We start from the raw sequence: 14,698 nt of genomic DNA, 5'->3' as shown, positions 1-14,698 counted from the left end.
GGAGGCAGGCAGCAGAGAAAGGACAAAAATAGCGAAGAGGCGAAGTCGCACACCTCGCTGTTTCGGGCTAGTGCGACTGAGTCAGCGGTACGGCGTATGGATGAGGTAAGATGACCGTATTTGCCTTCAATTGGCGGTGCCACCGCTCGTCACCGTCATACCGCCGCAGCACCACCGGTCTCGACCTACCGCCAGCTCCCCTGAAGCGCTGGCCATTGAACACTGAAACATTTTCTTCTCGTCTATGAAATCCCCCGCCAGATTATCTCCTGACATCCGCTCCAACTCTTCCTTCTGAATCGATTCTTCACAGCGACACTGCTCGACATATTATCCGATACCTGCCTGCATCATGGGCCTTTTCAAAAAATCCGATAAAGACGGCGACTCCGACGAGTCGAACCGCCGAATCCTCTTCGGTCGATCGAAGAACAAGAGTCCCGCGCCGCCCGCCAACCCCTACGCTCAGCCTATCCCCATCGACCCCTACACAAAGGCCAAGATTGGCATCGGTGCAGCTCCTCTGCCAGCCGGTGATGCGGGTGGCATGAACTCCCCCGCCCCCGCAGGAGGACCCCACGCCATCCCATCCGACAACAAGTACCAGGGATATGCGCCCAACCGCTACGGTAACCAGGGAGGATACGGCAGTGATCGATTTGGCAATGGTTCTGGCGCTGGCGCTAGTCCCGCGTCCGGCTCGCGATATGGCGCCGGAGGCTATGGCGGACTCGGCAGCGCTGATCCCAACGATCCCAATGCGGATGCCGCACGGAATGAACTGTTTGGAGGCTCCAACCATAGGTCGCAGCAAACGCCTCAGTCTGGCGGACCCCCTCCCCCATACTCGCCTGACCAACCGGCCCAGCCTAGCAACTATGGTGGCGGCAGCAATGAGTACAGCATGGCCACCTACCAGGAACGGCAACTGACGGCCGAGGAGGAGGAAGAGGAGCACATTCAGGGTATCAAGCAGGAGATGCGTTTCGTGAAACAAGGTGATGTTGCCTCGACACGGAACGCTCTGCGTGCGGCGGCTCAAGCCGAGGAGACTGGACGTTCCACTCTGGCTCGTCTTGGTGCGCAGGGCGAAATGGTTCACGGAGCAGAGAAGAGCTTGGATATGGCCACTATCGAGGGTCGCCTTGCTCAGGAGAAGGCTAAGGAACTGAAGACTCTCAACAAGAGCATGTTCGCTGTCCATGTTTCCAACCCGTTCACGAGTGCTTCGCGCCGCCGTGAGCGTGACGAGCGGATCCTCAACACCCACCGCGAAGAGCGTGGCCTTCGCGACGATACTCGCTCGGAGGCCTATCAGACAAACGCCCGTATGGAGCGCGTGTTTCGGGACATCGACCGTGAAGCAACCAAGCAGGGCAAGGGCAAGAAGGCGAATGTTACTGAGCGGGCCAAGTACCAGTTCGAGGCCGACAGCGAAGACGAGGCCATGGAAGATGAAATTGAGCAGAACTTGGATTTGCTTAGTGGTGCCGCCGGCCGGCTGAATGGTCTTGCCAAGGCTACTGGCAAGGAGCTGGACGAGCAGAACCGACACTTGGAGCGTATCACAGGCAAGGTTAGTGCCCATGCTTTTGTTTTGTTTTCTTACGTATCATACTAATTTTGTCCACAGAGCGATTATGTCGACGATCAGATTGCCATGAACCGAGCCAAGCTAGACCGCATTTAGACCCAACCCCATCCGGTCAAGGAAGAGCTAGGACACGCCTGGTGCTGTACAGCTCTATAATCATCGACATTGCGAAATCATTTCTCATTATGGATAATCATCACAAATCATGGCGTTCTGGGTGGCTTTAGTTTTTTCTGCTGCATTTGCTGTCCACAGCGGTGCTGGACTGCTGGATATTGAGCCAGCAATTTAGACTATCAACTTAGTATCATAATTGTCACCCGTATTTTTTTGGCCTTTGACGACTTATTCCACACTTTGTAGTGTGACACGTCAGATTCTACGATCCTTTCATCGTCAACTTCTGCAACACATTGGTACAATTGAATTGTGGCAGCCAGGAGCTCTCTATCTTATCAACTATGAGCTGCAGATTGTTGATCGCATTGCCTTGATACGCATATTCAACGGACCCTGGCTCCCACGTGCCTATCGCAGAGTTGACTACCCCATTGTTACACTACATTCTCCCATGCATATCCCATTCCACGAAATCAACCTGCATGAGCCCGAAAACCCACAGTTACAGCCGGCGGAGCCTGACCCCACGCCTGCGGGGAGAGCGGAGATGCGACTCGGACAATAACTCTCCGACAACCCTAACATCACGCATGAAGCTCCTATATAGCACACGCCAGTCCAGCAATTCAAGTCTCTCGGAACCTTTGCCTGCTTCTATGCATTATTGACCTTATCCTCAACAACCATGTCACCCCCTCCATCCTGCGACATCCTCGTGATAGGCAGTGGCAACGCAGGCTTCTCGGCCGCCCTCTCCGCAGCCCAAGCAAACCCCAAAGCTAACGTGATAATCATCGACAAATGCCCCTCAGCCTGGGCAGGAGGAAATAGCTACTTCACCGCAGGAGCCTTCCGCACTGCACACAATGGCCTCAACGATCTCCTCCCACTAGTCAACAACGCCAGTCCCGAAAAAGCGAATCGAATCGACATGCCACTCTACTCCGAATCAGACTTCATGCACGACCTCCAGCGCATGACGAATGGCCGTACGGATCGAGCTCTCTCGAAGATCCTCGTTCAAGACTCACGCAGTACAATTGGCTGGCTTGCAAAGAATGGCATTCGTTTCCAATTATCCTTCAACCGCCAAGCCTACGAAGTAGATAATCGCATCAAGTTCTGGGGCGGACTGGCGTTGAAAACGGAAAATGGCGGCAAAGGGCTTATTGAAGACCATCTGCGTGCTGCGAAGACGAATGGTATTAGCGTGTACTTCGACACGGCCGTGACGAAGCTGCTCACAGGCCCGCAATCTGAAGCCATCACCGGCGTCGAAGTCATCCACCGTGCAGTCAACAATTGCAACAAGAACTCCCAGTTCCCAGGTCAAAAGACTACTATCCAAGCAAAGGCCGTCATCCTCGCAGCCGGTGGCTTCGAAGCAAACCCTCAACTACGCGCGCAATACCTCGGACCAGGCTGGGACGCAGCCCGCGTTCGAGGAACCCCGTATAATACGGGTGATCTGCTCCAAATTGCACAGCGAGACGTCTCTGCAAAGACAGTGGGCAATTGGTCTGGCTGCCACAGTGTAGCATGGGACTCCGATGCCCCGGCGCACGCGGGAGATAGAGGGGTTTCGAACGAGTTCACGAAATCAGGATACCCGCTCGGGATTATGGTGAATCGGAATGGCGAACGATTCGTCGATGAAGGGTCCGACATGCGGAATTACACGTATGCGATGATCGGACGGCGGATCTTGCAGCAGCCTTCCCAGGTCGCGTTTCAAGTTTGGGATGCGCGGACGACGCCTTGGCTTCGGTCGGAGGAGTATAGGGCTTCTGTGACGAGGCATTTGACCGGGGATACGCTGGAGGAATTAGCGGATCGGTGTGTTGACGCGGGATTAACTGGTCGAGAGACGTTTTTGAGGACATTGTCTGAGTATAATGCGGCTGTGAGGCCGGGGCACTGGGATCCAGCGGTCAAAGATGGATTGGCGACGCAGGGCTTGGCGGTGTCGAAATCGAATTGGGCGCTGCCGATTGATCGTGCTCCTTTCCTCGCTGTCAAGGTCACGGCGGGCATTACGTTTACGTTTGGAGGGTTGGCTGTGAATCCTGAGACGGCTGCTGTTGTGTCGGAGACGACGGGTCAAGAGGTTCCGGGTTTGTATTGTGTTGGGGAGATGCTGGGTGGACTCTTCCATGATAATTATCCTGGTGGTAGTGGATTGACCTCTGGTGCGGTGTTTGGAAGACGTGCTGGACGAGCAGCGGCGGAGACTTTGGCTTCTGATAGAGCTGCCAGGCTGTAAATGTATACACTTCTTCACTTTATGCCTGGAATAGTATCACCGGGGAAGGATAGAGACATATCCGAGACTAGATGCTAGGATACGCATGTTTAGAAATCTACAAAAAAAAGATATTTTTGAAGCGCTTATTTGTTGATTAGACAATATTTTTTACTATAGCGACTGTAGGGGAATACACCGGGGGTCGGAGATGGCAGCGGAGCCCACCGGGATCACCGAAAAGTAGTAAAAGCAGAACTCTCGCACCGATGTCACGGGTATCACATCAACACCAATCCCAAACAGCATGCTGGGCATGATCGAAACAGACTAGACCCGGTGGAAACAGAGGCAACCCTCAAACAGACAAAACAGCCAGCCATGAGGGGCGGAAAGATATTCGCAGACACAAATCAGCAGACAAAGAAAAAAAAAAAAAAAGGCTCTAAACCATGCGAGGACAGATGCAAGGTGAAGAATATTAAGAGAAGAAGAGAAGAAACAAAATGCCCTGCTGTGGAGGTGCAAAGAAGTGAAAAAGGGTGAGACAAATGGAAAAAAAAAGCCACGAAGAAAATATCGCAGAAAGAAAAGCATTGAATCATCACAAGCCCATTGGTATCGAAAAAAGCACAAGGTGACTCCCAGGTCTAGCGAAAGAATAAGAAAGAAATAAGAAAGAAAGAAAGAAAGAAACCAGGAACGCAAACCAGCCGGTACTTCTATGGTCATAACGTGGGAATAAGGGAAAAAAAAAAAAAAAGGCATCAGAAAGGCTCTCCCTTCCCATAGCCCCTGTACCGTATCCGGTGGGAGTAAAAAAAAAAAAGAAAATCCCACCGTAGGATCACAGACCGTCCGGTGGGTGTAAAGAGGTATCTTTTGCAACTCGATCGAGAGAAGCGGTCGGGACGTATGAGGAAGTGTAGGAAGGTAGTGGGTAGGTAAGGTCCAAGCTGTTGTACAAGGAGTTGCCTGGTATCACGACCAGTCAATATAGGTGCCTGGTTCATGGCAAGGACGGTGGTAGCGGGAGGGATATCTGGCACGGTGGAATTTTTTTCGCATCGCGCAGGGGAGGGAGAGGGAGAGCGCAAGAATGATCAGAATCATTCATAGAAGAATCGAAAGGTCGTTCAGAGTAAATAGGGCGTCATGTTTACTCGTCTTCGTCTGGGGAACCGGTGTCCTTCTCGCCCTTGTGGACCTTCTTGTGTCGTCGCAAGTTTGAGACTACGGAGAAGTGTCGCCCGCAACCTTCCACGTCACACGCGAATGCTGTGAAATTCGTTAGTACACTGCCTCGGGTTTATTTAAGGGCATGCTAGGATCACTCACGTTTCTCGCCAGTGTGGCTGTACATGTGCGTTTGCAGCGAAGACGGACGCGTAAACCGCTTGTCGCAGACCTTGCACTTGTGCTTCTTCTGGGTGTTGGAGGGCATCTTCGAGCTAAACTGGCTCATCATGGACTGGGGCCCCGGGGGCGCGCTGCCAGCCAGCAGGTTGGCCGGTCGCGGCAGAGTGCGCGACTCGTAAGACTCGGAGGTTGTGGAGCTGTAGTCGGTCACGGAGGAGTCGACGGAGCCCACCGAGGCGCTGTAGTAGGGGTAGTTGCCGCCCGAGGAGATCGACGAGGCAGAGGAGTGAGTGGAAGGGAAGCCATAGGAATCGGCGGACCCCCGGGCACCGCGAGGTCCATAGATGTTGCGAGGAGTCAGATCCTGGCTGAGAGCGACCATTCCGCGGCTGGCGTCGAGCGCGTCACCGAAAGTGGGAGTGGGCGCGGGTGGTTGGGAGGAGCCCACGCGAGCATCTCTGCAATTGGAAGGTTAGCCTTGCGACTCTCGCGATGCTTGCTGAAGACCGGGGACACTTACGAATGCGAAATGCGACGAGCGTCCTGGGGCTGCGACGGGTGAATTGGGGCATAGCTGACCGGCGCATAGCTGGGCGGGGCAAAGTTGCTCATGGGAGGCGCGGTGGTATAGGCGGGCGCCTGCTCGAAAGTGGTGCGCGGCACATCGTGTTGCATGCCCATGACCTCGGCACCATAGCCAGAGGTGGTGTAATTGCTGCCCGGGACGAGCGAGGGCGCGGACACAGGGATACTGGGATAGGGCATGGACATGGGCGCGGTGCGACCAACCTCCTCCTTCACGGGGATGCTGGCACTGTTGCCCATGGAGGTTGCGTAGACGGGCGGCGTCGAGTGCGAAGAGGTGTGTGCGGCGGCCCACGGGTCTGTGAATTGCGGTGGATTATGGTGATAGACATTGTCGAAGCTCATGCCGCCATACTGGCGGTTCTGGTTTTCCATTACCATCGTCATGGAGGATAGGGGTGTCGCGGGTTCGCGTGCGATACGCGCGCCTAGTTGAATCAGATCGGGAGGTTATTTTGTTGCAAGGGCCCTTCCAGGGAGATTGCTGGAGCAGAAGGTTGGGAAAGATCGACTGGTGATGATCCGGGGGAGGGAAGTGCGAGGGAAGGAGGAAGCAAGTGAAAAGAGCAAGTGATAAGCCGAAGATCACTCGTAATTTTGGTGCAGAGAACCGCGCAGACAGGAGAAAAGAGAAAAGCAGTCTGGGGAAGGGGATCGGCGAAGCTTAAGAAGGGACAAATACTATAAGATGTGAGGCACGATACTCCAAGTGCCACTGACGACGTGCCGTCGGGGACGGTTGCAGATCCTCGAAACAATACTGTAATTTTACCTTTCCCTGGGTTCCATTCTCCCAAATACAAATAATTATTCTTATTTTTATCATGCAGGATTGGAGGCATTGCTTAGGGCCAAAAGTGGCTCTCGAACGGGAACCAGTTCCTCGGACCCTCTCTGTTTTCTTTTGGATTTATTCCTTTTTATTTTATTTCTTTTTTTTTTTCTCTGACGCTTAAACAGTAGTATTAGTATACATGACAGATGTGATAGTCTCGGATGTTTTTGTAAAATCCGCGATGGTGAATTCAATAAAACTCCATTTGAGTTACACTGATTAGGCTGAGGAATGGAAGATCTAGAGAAAATCCCCTCCATTAAATGCGCTGCAAAGAATGTGCTGTGCCCGGTGGAGGTGAGGGCGTCTCCAGGTCCCGTTCCATCCAGAAACCACCAGAGGAACCAGAAAGTGAATCCGAACCATCACTGGCAGTAACCAGCAAACCACAGAAGTTCCCGACTCCGGGATCGGAACCAGCAGCACGTAACCACGAAAAGGGGAACCATCATGGGACCCAAAAAGTAGTCGGTGACCTCAGAGTCCAAACTGACCCAATACCCAAAAGGGGGGAGGGGGAAGTAGTACACACAACTCTGCTCTCCAAGTGGAGCGTTAGGGGCGGGCAAGAAGGGAATGTCCAGCACAGCACGGGACGGCTGTGAGTGGCCCAGCTGTGCCGTGTCTGTGGGGGGCGCTAGGCTGTAAGAGGCAAAAAAGGAGAAAAAGAAAAGGGACGCCAAGAAATAAACTCACGATGCAGCGACCAAGGTTCGCCCTGACGGTGTTTCAAGGCGGCGGGGATGATGATCCTCTACGTCAAAGGGTATACCCGTGGCGTGGGGGGTTGCTAAATCTGGAGTGATCATGACATTGGAGTCGAAGGGACTCGAGAGAATTTGCGGGAGCTAGTACAGAAAGACATTATCGTGCTGCTGCTGCACCAGCAGACTTCTGCGATCCCTCCGCATCGCTGCTGGCACAGAATCGAAGGAAGCTTGAACTAACCCCCGGGTTAGGGTTACGCCTCCCAAGGCAAACCCAAATGTGGGAGGGGCCCACGGGGACCAGCCTGGCCCTACATCCTAATTGGCGCAGGTGCAAGACCCTCTTGGAGGCAAAAAGGCAAAAAAGGGAAAATGGAAAAGCCAAAGAGGAATTGTGACGATTCACACGCAGGGCGTTCAGCCATGTCCAGGACAGTTAGTACTGCATGTGGGATAGCGAGGGAGGGGCCTCTTTGACACGGGCCAGCTTAGGCCTAGCGTGGAAGGGCGACCTTACTGCACACTATTTGGTTGGGTTTGGCCTCCATGCCTTCGTGCTGTCGCGACAATGCTAAGGGTACGGTACCTTAGGGTAAGTAAAAAGCAGTACAGAATTATCGATTCGATAGCCTGAACATTATTGACGCCTGCATTCTCCTCCGACTCGAGGAATTTCCCGTCAGTGTGCAAATATGTGCATGATGACGACGGTTGACACCCACGCGCAAGCCCCCTGTTTCGTCCCAGCCGCGAGTCCACTCACCGTCCCCGTCCCAGCCTGACTCCAGCCTCCGACCCAGTCCGCAGCGTGTGGAGGATGGACGTCGACCACCGAGTCAATCTTGATCCGCACATTGGTCGGGAGTGTTTATCCGCGATCGAGGGTCGGAGATGCTGTCCTACGTAGAATGTAGTACATACAATACTAGTGTACGTAGTTTCTAGGACTCAGATCTCGATTACTTTGTGTTCTTGCTCTGTGTATGTAATAATAAATACCCTACTCTCGCTCGAGCTTGCAAATATACATCTCACAGGTGCTGTATATACATGGTACATGTAGATGTGCACGATCTCGTACCCACGAACATGATGAAATGCAGACTCGTCCTGCAGGAGTCTGAACCATGCGACCGGTCTTCAGTCCGGAGTACCCGTGCGACCGGAAGCCATCCTTTCTCGTATCTCGAGGCCTCAGCTGAACAACGACGTCAGAGGGCGGACCAGCGCATCCCGCCATGGGACATTAGCGGCGCGGCTCCTGCAATAGCGCGGCAGATGCGAGCGCTACCCAGAATCGGACACATCACAGGAGGGCCGGGCATGGCCTCTCCAAGTCCTGCCTCTAGAGGAGCTCCAAATCATCACATAGAACATCGTACCTGGACGAGTCCTCTCGTACGAATCTCGTCCGGGTGGACAGGTGGGGAGTCCCGATGCCAAGGTCCCCGACGCACACGAAGTCCTCCCCGCTAAGCTTCGCGATCACAAGAATCTGAGAAGCCGAGGGAGGCTGAAGAAGCCCAAGAAGCCCCTCCGCCTTTAAACTTTGCACTTTACTCGTTGCGGGCGTCAAGGTATACCCTTCCGACTCCTCCATTCTCTCAGTATGTACATATCTCCAGCTCCCAGCGCCATGGGTACAAGTCGCAGCGTAGCAAATAGGTTCACGCAGCCACCGCCACTGCGGAGAGTCGGAAATCACCCTGTGGCATTGGATCCACGGACGGACACGCCCCTGCCCTATTGATATCCTCCTCGTCGCCGTCGCCATCGACTTCTCCGCATTGCACGCAATCCAAGGCGCCGCCACGGCCTCCGGTTCCATGGGAATCGCGGGTTTCCAGAAAATCTACCGAGCAAATAGCAGAGAACATCCTTCAAACGGGACCCTCAATTTTAGAATTGGTGTGTCCCGGTGCAAGTTTGGATCGCAGGTGAGACCCGGCAGTGAATCTGCCGCATGCGGTAACTCGGAGCGCGGTGTCCATGGGTCACCAGCAGTTGGGAAGCTGTTTCTCGAGAAAACGTGGGTCCCGCAATCCCGTGAGGATAGTTGGGGTTCGTGATAGTTCGTGATAATTCGTGGTTCTGCTCCAATTTCTTCTGTACTATTGACCACTAGTTGTTGCATATACTGTTGACTTTTGACTTCCGGTCAAGGTCCGACTATTCCGAGTACATTTCCTTCCCGAGCCCTAGACCATACAACGAGAATGAATGTAGGTAACTGCACCGAGTGGGACATGAGCGGCTCGGAGCACACCCTCTATGTATACTAGAGAAACCAATGAGGTTGTGAGAGAGAAAATCTGTAGGCAAAAGGCTCGGAGAGTACTACGTCGGGCAACGATCGATTTGATGGGCACTCAACCTTTGCGATGGCACGAAATAGGAAATAATACGGTGAGGTCGAGCAGTAGTTTCTCTGGGAGCAACTCCGGTGTGGTTCTAGAAGGGAGCGAAAGTGCGTCTGGACAAGGGCCGGATGGAGTGCAATTTCACCTCGCCCCGTTCGAGGCTGGAGCCCAAGCGCGAACTTGCGGAAACAAGCACTGTCTTGTCTGAGCGCCCCCTTTTTCTACGCCTTGCCTGGCCCACTCGACTCACTGGCTGCGTCATTTCATAATTTTGTCTCTTGTGAAGCAACAGCCAGATGGGTTTTTGGTATGGGCAGAATTTATGCCCAATACTAGTCCTCGGTGACCGTGGAATGGAGATGGGAGACTGTCGCAGGCGGCCCCGGTTTCACCTATCACGGCGAAACCAAAGTATCTCAGACATTTCCCCCCAGGGAGGGGAAAAGACGACCCAAGAATGGCTGAAAGGCAGGGCGACCGTTGGCATCCACCGTCGTGGGAAGGACGGAGTGAGCCGGATGGACAGGGTACCCAACTACGGTGTGGAAGATCGCGAATCCGCAAAGTGTATCTCCGAACCATCCTCCACCCTCCATCACGACTCCATCGCGAAAGAAAACGGAGGCCCAAGCTTATAACACGGGAGAGGTGGGGCTCGTGTATCTTGCCTATGTGGACATGGCCTGCGCTTTTGACCGCTTCTTGCCTCGAAGGGGAGGAGGGATCACACGGCACAGGGACTAACAGTAGGCCCCCTTTTCCTGATGCCATGATTTTACCTCTTATGACGCGTTGCGAGGGTCAAGAAATCGGTCGCCCAGACAGTGCAGGCTCGGCTTATGCAGATTCGGAAGCCAGAAACCAATACACCCTGCGATGTAATTGCCTTTTCCGAGGCACGCGCCAAAATACCTGTCAGACCGAAGCACGGAGGGGGGAAGGGTAAGAACGGACACCTCTCCAGACGGGGAAAAGGGCGGTCAGGGTTGTGGTGGACGGCGACCGCTGAATTGTCGGAGAAATCATCTGTGCGAGTTCCCCAGACGCAATTGCCGGCAGGTGGGCAAGAGCCGAGATTGTTCAGACCTCGTGCGGCCGCCCACTGTGTACACTGCAACTGCAGTGGGTGAGCGATCGGAAAGATATCTATCGCACCACATCTGATATCCCCAATGGATCGCGGATCGATTCAATATTGCATTACAATGCCATCAGATAAATGACGATCGCTTCGTCGATGACAACGACGATCGGCCGCCAATCATCCAGGAACCAGGCCAACCATCCCTGTTCATCTGTCATCTGTACGGGGCTCCGATCTTGGCGGTGTCCACACGGCAGATCGTCCGCGATTGTCCTCTAAACTCAAGGTTGACTTTGGGTCTCATGTGCGCGCATCGCCATTCGGAGTTACAATAGTGTACAGTACCCTATAGGGTATACTGTGTTGGTATGTGATTGAATTCACCTGCTGGCCCGATGTTGCATCCCCTGTCCACCACATGCTCAGATGTTCATATTCCGCTTTATTTTCGCTCGGCAAGTCCGCATCATTAGCATCGTCATTTACCTGTGGACATGCTGGCCGTTTCTATACATAGACACACTACAAAAGGAAATTGCACTGTCGTGTACACTCCCTGGCGATGAAACGTTCAAGAGAACCGTCCTCCTGGGATGTTGCGGCCCACTCGTGAACAGACGGCAGGTCCAATGGGGAAATCTGAATCCACCCGGGTCAGCTTGCTGAATGGCAAATTGCTCTCTATCCACTTGTCCCTGAAGCCTCGATCCGAGACTGGATCACAATGCCCGAGGGTATGGAGTACTCCGTCCTGTCCGCAAAAACGGGCGGGATCTCACCACAGAAAAACCCGGGCAGTGGCAATGGTGATTGGCCGGGTAGATTACGAGCCCGATACCGGCCTCACCACTCTTACCGGGTCTGGTGGCTGCCATTGGCGCACTATCGAGAGCGGGGGGTTTATCCGCGTATGCTTCCCACTGTCAGTCTATGTACTGCTTTGGATAACTGACCCCACCCAGTCCACATTCTTGTTTGTGCAGAGTCGCCCAGTGGCTGCGCTAGTCCTTAACAAGCTAGTTGGGGACGGCAGATAGTCGATAGCCGAGCTTGGCACTGCGGGATCGACCAATGGAAAATGCTGCTTACTCGGGCTCCACTGGGAGCTGACGCGTTTGTCCGGCTTCCTCAGGGTCAACGTGGTATGCGAGAACGGTCGAAGTGTAGGAGACAACTCCCGTTCCTGGTTCCTTCTCGTGGTTCATTTGCTCCTATTTTTGTGCATTCGCCAAGTTACGTGGACAAATGGTTATCTCTCGATTTCGCGATCGTGCAACACTGAATGCACACTGAGGTAACCCAACGTACTACACTAATACTATAGTATGTACTCAAGTGACTATTCAAGCCATCTTCAAAGCCATGACGTCGGGGCACCTCTAGTGGCCTCCCCGCAAAAGCCCGTTGGCCCCTCCCTTTGCAAAGCATCCCTCCCTGCGATCCTGGCGGGCTCCGCTGTTGCCGCTAGGAACACTGCCACCTTCCAGGGTCGACGCTAAGGGCTCCTGAAACGCCCGGTGCTGGCACCCAGTGGAGCAGAACCGCCCTTCCGCGAACCCTCCACGGTTGCTCGTTTTGGCTCATCCCATCCACCCCCGAACCATTCGAGATCGTAATGGGTCGCCATCGTGTCGACCGCGAGCACTAAACCTATCTGTCCGTTTTGCCTAAGACCTCTCCGAGAGACAAAGTCCGCGCAGAGGGGCCTCTAATTTCCCTTCGCCCAGCACTTACGTACCCTGTCGCCAGTGCCGACCATCGGGACCTTGACCCTCCTCTACTCAGTGTATCTGTGTACAGTATCACCTCCGTCACCGTTCGACGGAGCTTGTCGGTCTCGGTTCCAGTCGTGATTCGGAAAATCCAGATACAGATAGCCTTCGCAGATTTCGTGCGGGTGATGGTGGCTGTTGGATGACCCCCCGCCACCAAAAGTTAAGGCGCCTGAACCAATCAATAATGGAACTTCATGAGAGCTACTTTTGCCTGGCCTCCGCACTGCAAAAACTTACGGTGTGCACCGGGAACGTGGTCCCATGTCGACAGGTCGACTATCCAGCTGCATCTTGCCCACTGCGTCCATACATCCTCTCCGCTGTACAACCGCGTACACATCTGAAGCTCCATCCACACCTAACACATGGATCAAGCTTCCCCTTGTAAAAGCGCACTTGCAGATAGTGGAGTGAACATTTCCTTGGCAGATGTCACTGGCAGGTATTGAAGGGACGCAATCCCTGCAGTATGGTGGCCTGTCCTCAGCCTTAGCCCCGAGCGCCTGGATGCCCTGACAGGGATAGGGGAGGGGCAGCAACTGGCGAGCATGACACCTGAAGGATGCGACTCAAAAGCGAGGGTGGGAACGCGCCAGGGCGATCCACCAGACGCACCGCCGCTCCCCCTCGCCGATTCGACTGGACAACAGATGTCGCTCTTCCATCACCTGGAGAGGCCGCTGCAGGGTCTCGGGTCCCTTGCAAATGAGATTATGCTGTCTATTCTGACCTAGCTCAACAACCCATCAGCTCCAGCCTAGCCATCAAGTCCCAGTAACAGACAAGATGGAACTATTCGAGAACCGGTCTCGAATAGTAGCAGCACATAGCACCGACTCTGGCCGAGTTCCACCTGCATTGTTGCAGTGCCAATCATCCAATGCGCAATCCTTCTCCCACGCCCCCCAGACCCCTGTCTCTTGACTCTTGCGCAGCTGGCCCCCAGCTTGACAATGCCCGATTGGCCCTGGCTGCTCGATGCGTTCCCCCAATAAAGATTCTCACATGAATCCGCGGTTTCTCGCATAGCTTGACAGGTACACCCGTATACGCGTCCTCGCAGAACCTGCCGCGCGCGACTCTCGACCCTCTTCACATAGCTCTTGGTATTACTATCCATAGTTCCGACCAAACACATACAAACACTCAAAAAATTTTTAAAATAAAATAAAACAAAACAAAACAAAACAAAAGAACCCTCAAATGTCCAGAAAAGAGCTGGCGCTCATGAGAAGTGGACCCTCGGAGCTCACACCCTGCATGTGCCACCAGCGCCTCCACGATCTCAAGATGGGGACGCAATCTATCGAACATCTGGTGAATCTCCATTCGGAAGCCAAATGGACTCCATCCTTGCAGCTAGCATCTCAAAGTAGGCTGGCACTTCCCAAAAAGTGCCCAGTCGCAGCCGGGGGGGGGGCCGGAGGAGAGCGCTTCCAGCCGCCAACCCAGCAGAAGTATAAAAATCCCAAAATCCAAAGCCAAAAACTCTAAACCTTGAATCGCGCCTCCCCGGCAAGCTCCCCCAACCCCTCCAAAGCGGGAACCCGAAGACCCTGAAAATCCACACGCGGTGAAATATTTGCTGTATTTTCTGTAAACAAAATCAAAGAGAGCTAAGCTGAAAAGGGGCCCGCGGTTGCGCGTTACACAGTCAACCACTCGACGCCCCATCTGACGCCCCTCCCGCCCCTTATCTCAGGGTCTGTGTGTTGTCGTTGGAGGTGAGGATGTGAATCGCGGTACCGAAGCGTGTGCACGACTCCATCTCCATTCCCCGGCACCAGAACGTGCCGTGATTGGGAATTTCGCGCTGGACGTCGAATTCAGGGGGAGGCTGTGTTGGACCGGGATGAAGTGTTTTCTCTGTCTCCTACTGCATACATGCCCTCATACTCTGATACCTGGAAACGGGAACTAGGAACCTCCTTTTTTTGCTTATTTTACAGTACCCTGGATTCAGAATTTGGGCTTAGGCTAGGCGGGTTGGGCGCCCAGTGAGAACCATATTGCAACCCAAATAAGGTGAGACAATCA

The 14,698-nt window shown here is 53.8% G+C and overlaps 3 protein-coding genes across 3 annotated transcripts; 2 read left to right on the top strand and 1 right to left on the bottom strand.

The window, feature by feature from the left end:
• Nucleotides 1-352: 352 nt before the first annotated feature.
• N7532_008364 (putative plasma membrane SNARE protein (Sec9)) lies at nucleotides 353-1,690 on the top strand (the record flags this gene model as incomplete). Its single annotated transcript, XM_056620856.1, has 2 exons — nucleotides 353-1,576; nucleotides 1,634-1,690. The coding sequence occupies 2 exons, from the start codon at nucleotides 353-355 to the stop codon at nucleotides 1,688-1,690; spliced, it is 1,281 nt and encodes a 426-aa protein (XP_056471662.1).
• A 709-nt stretch (nucleotides 1,691-2,399) lies between these two features.
• N7532_008363 (uncharacterized protein) lies at nucleotides 2,400-3,977 on the top strand (the record flags this gene model as incomplete). Its single annotated transcript, XM_056620855.1, has 1 exon — nucleotides 2,400-3,977. One exon carries the CDS (start codon nucleotides 2,400-2,402, stop codon nucleotides 3,975-3,977), a length of 1,578 nt encoding a protein of 525 aa, XP_056471661.1.
• A 1,138-nt stretch (nucleotides 3,978-5,115) lies between these two features.
• N7532_008362 (C2H2-type zinc finger protein) lies at nucleotides 5,116-6,287 on the bottom strand (the record flags this gene model as incomplete). Its single annotated transcript, XM_056620854.1, has 3 exons — nucleotides 5,116-5,234; nucleotides 5,295-5,773; nucleotides 5,836-6,287. The coding sequence occupies 3 exons, from the start codon at nucleotides 6,285-6,287 to the stop codon at nucleotides 5,116-5,118; spliced, it is 1,050 nt and encodes a 349-aa protein (XP_056471660.1).
• Nucleotides 6,288-14,698: the final 8,411 nt, after the last annotated feature.

The sequence above is a fragment of the Penicillium argentinense genome, assembly GCF_028826775.1.
Source record: "Penicillium argentinense strain IBT 30761 chromosome Unknown utg000009l_segment0_segment0, whole genome shotgun sequence".
Taxonomy (NCBI): Eukaryota; Fungi; Ascomycota; class Eurotiomycetes; order Eurotiales; family Aspergillaceae; genus Penicillium; species Penicillium argentinense.
Note: the sequence above shows the minus strand (reverse complement) of the source record. Positions and strands in the feature narration are given on the sequence as shown.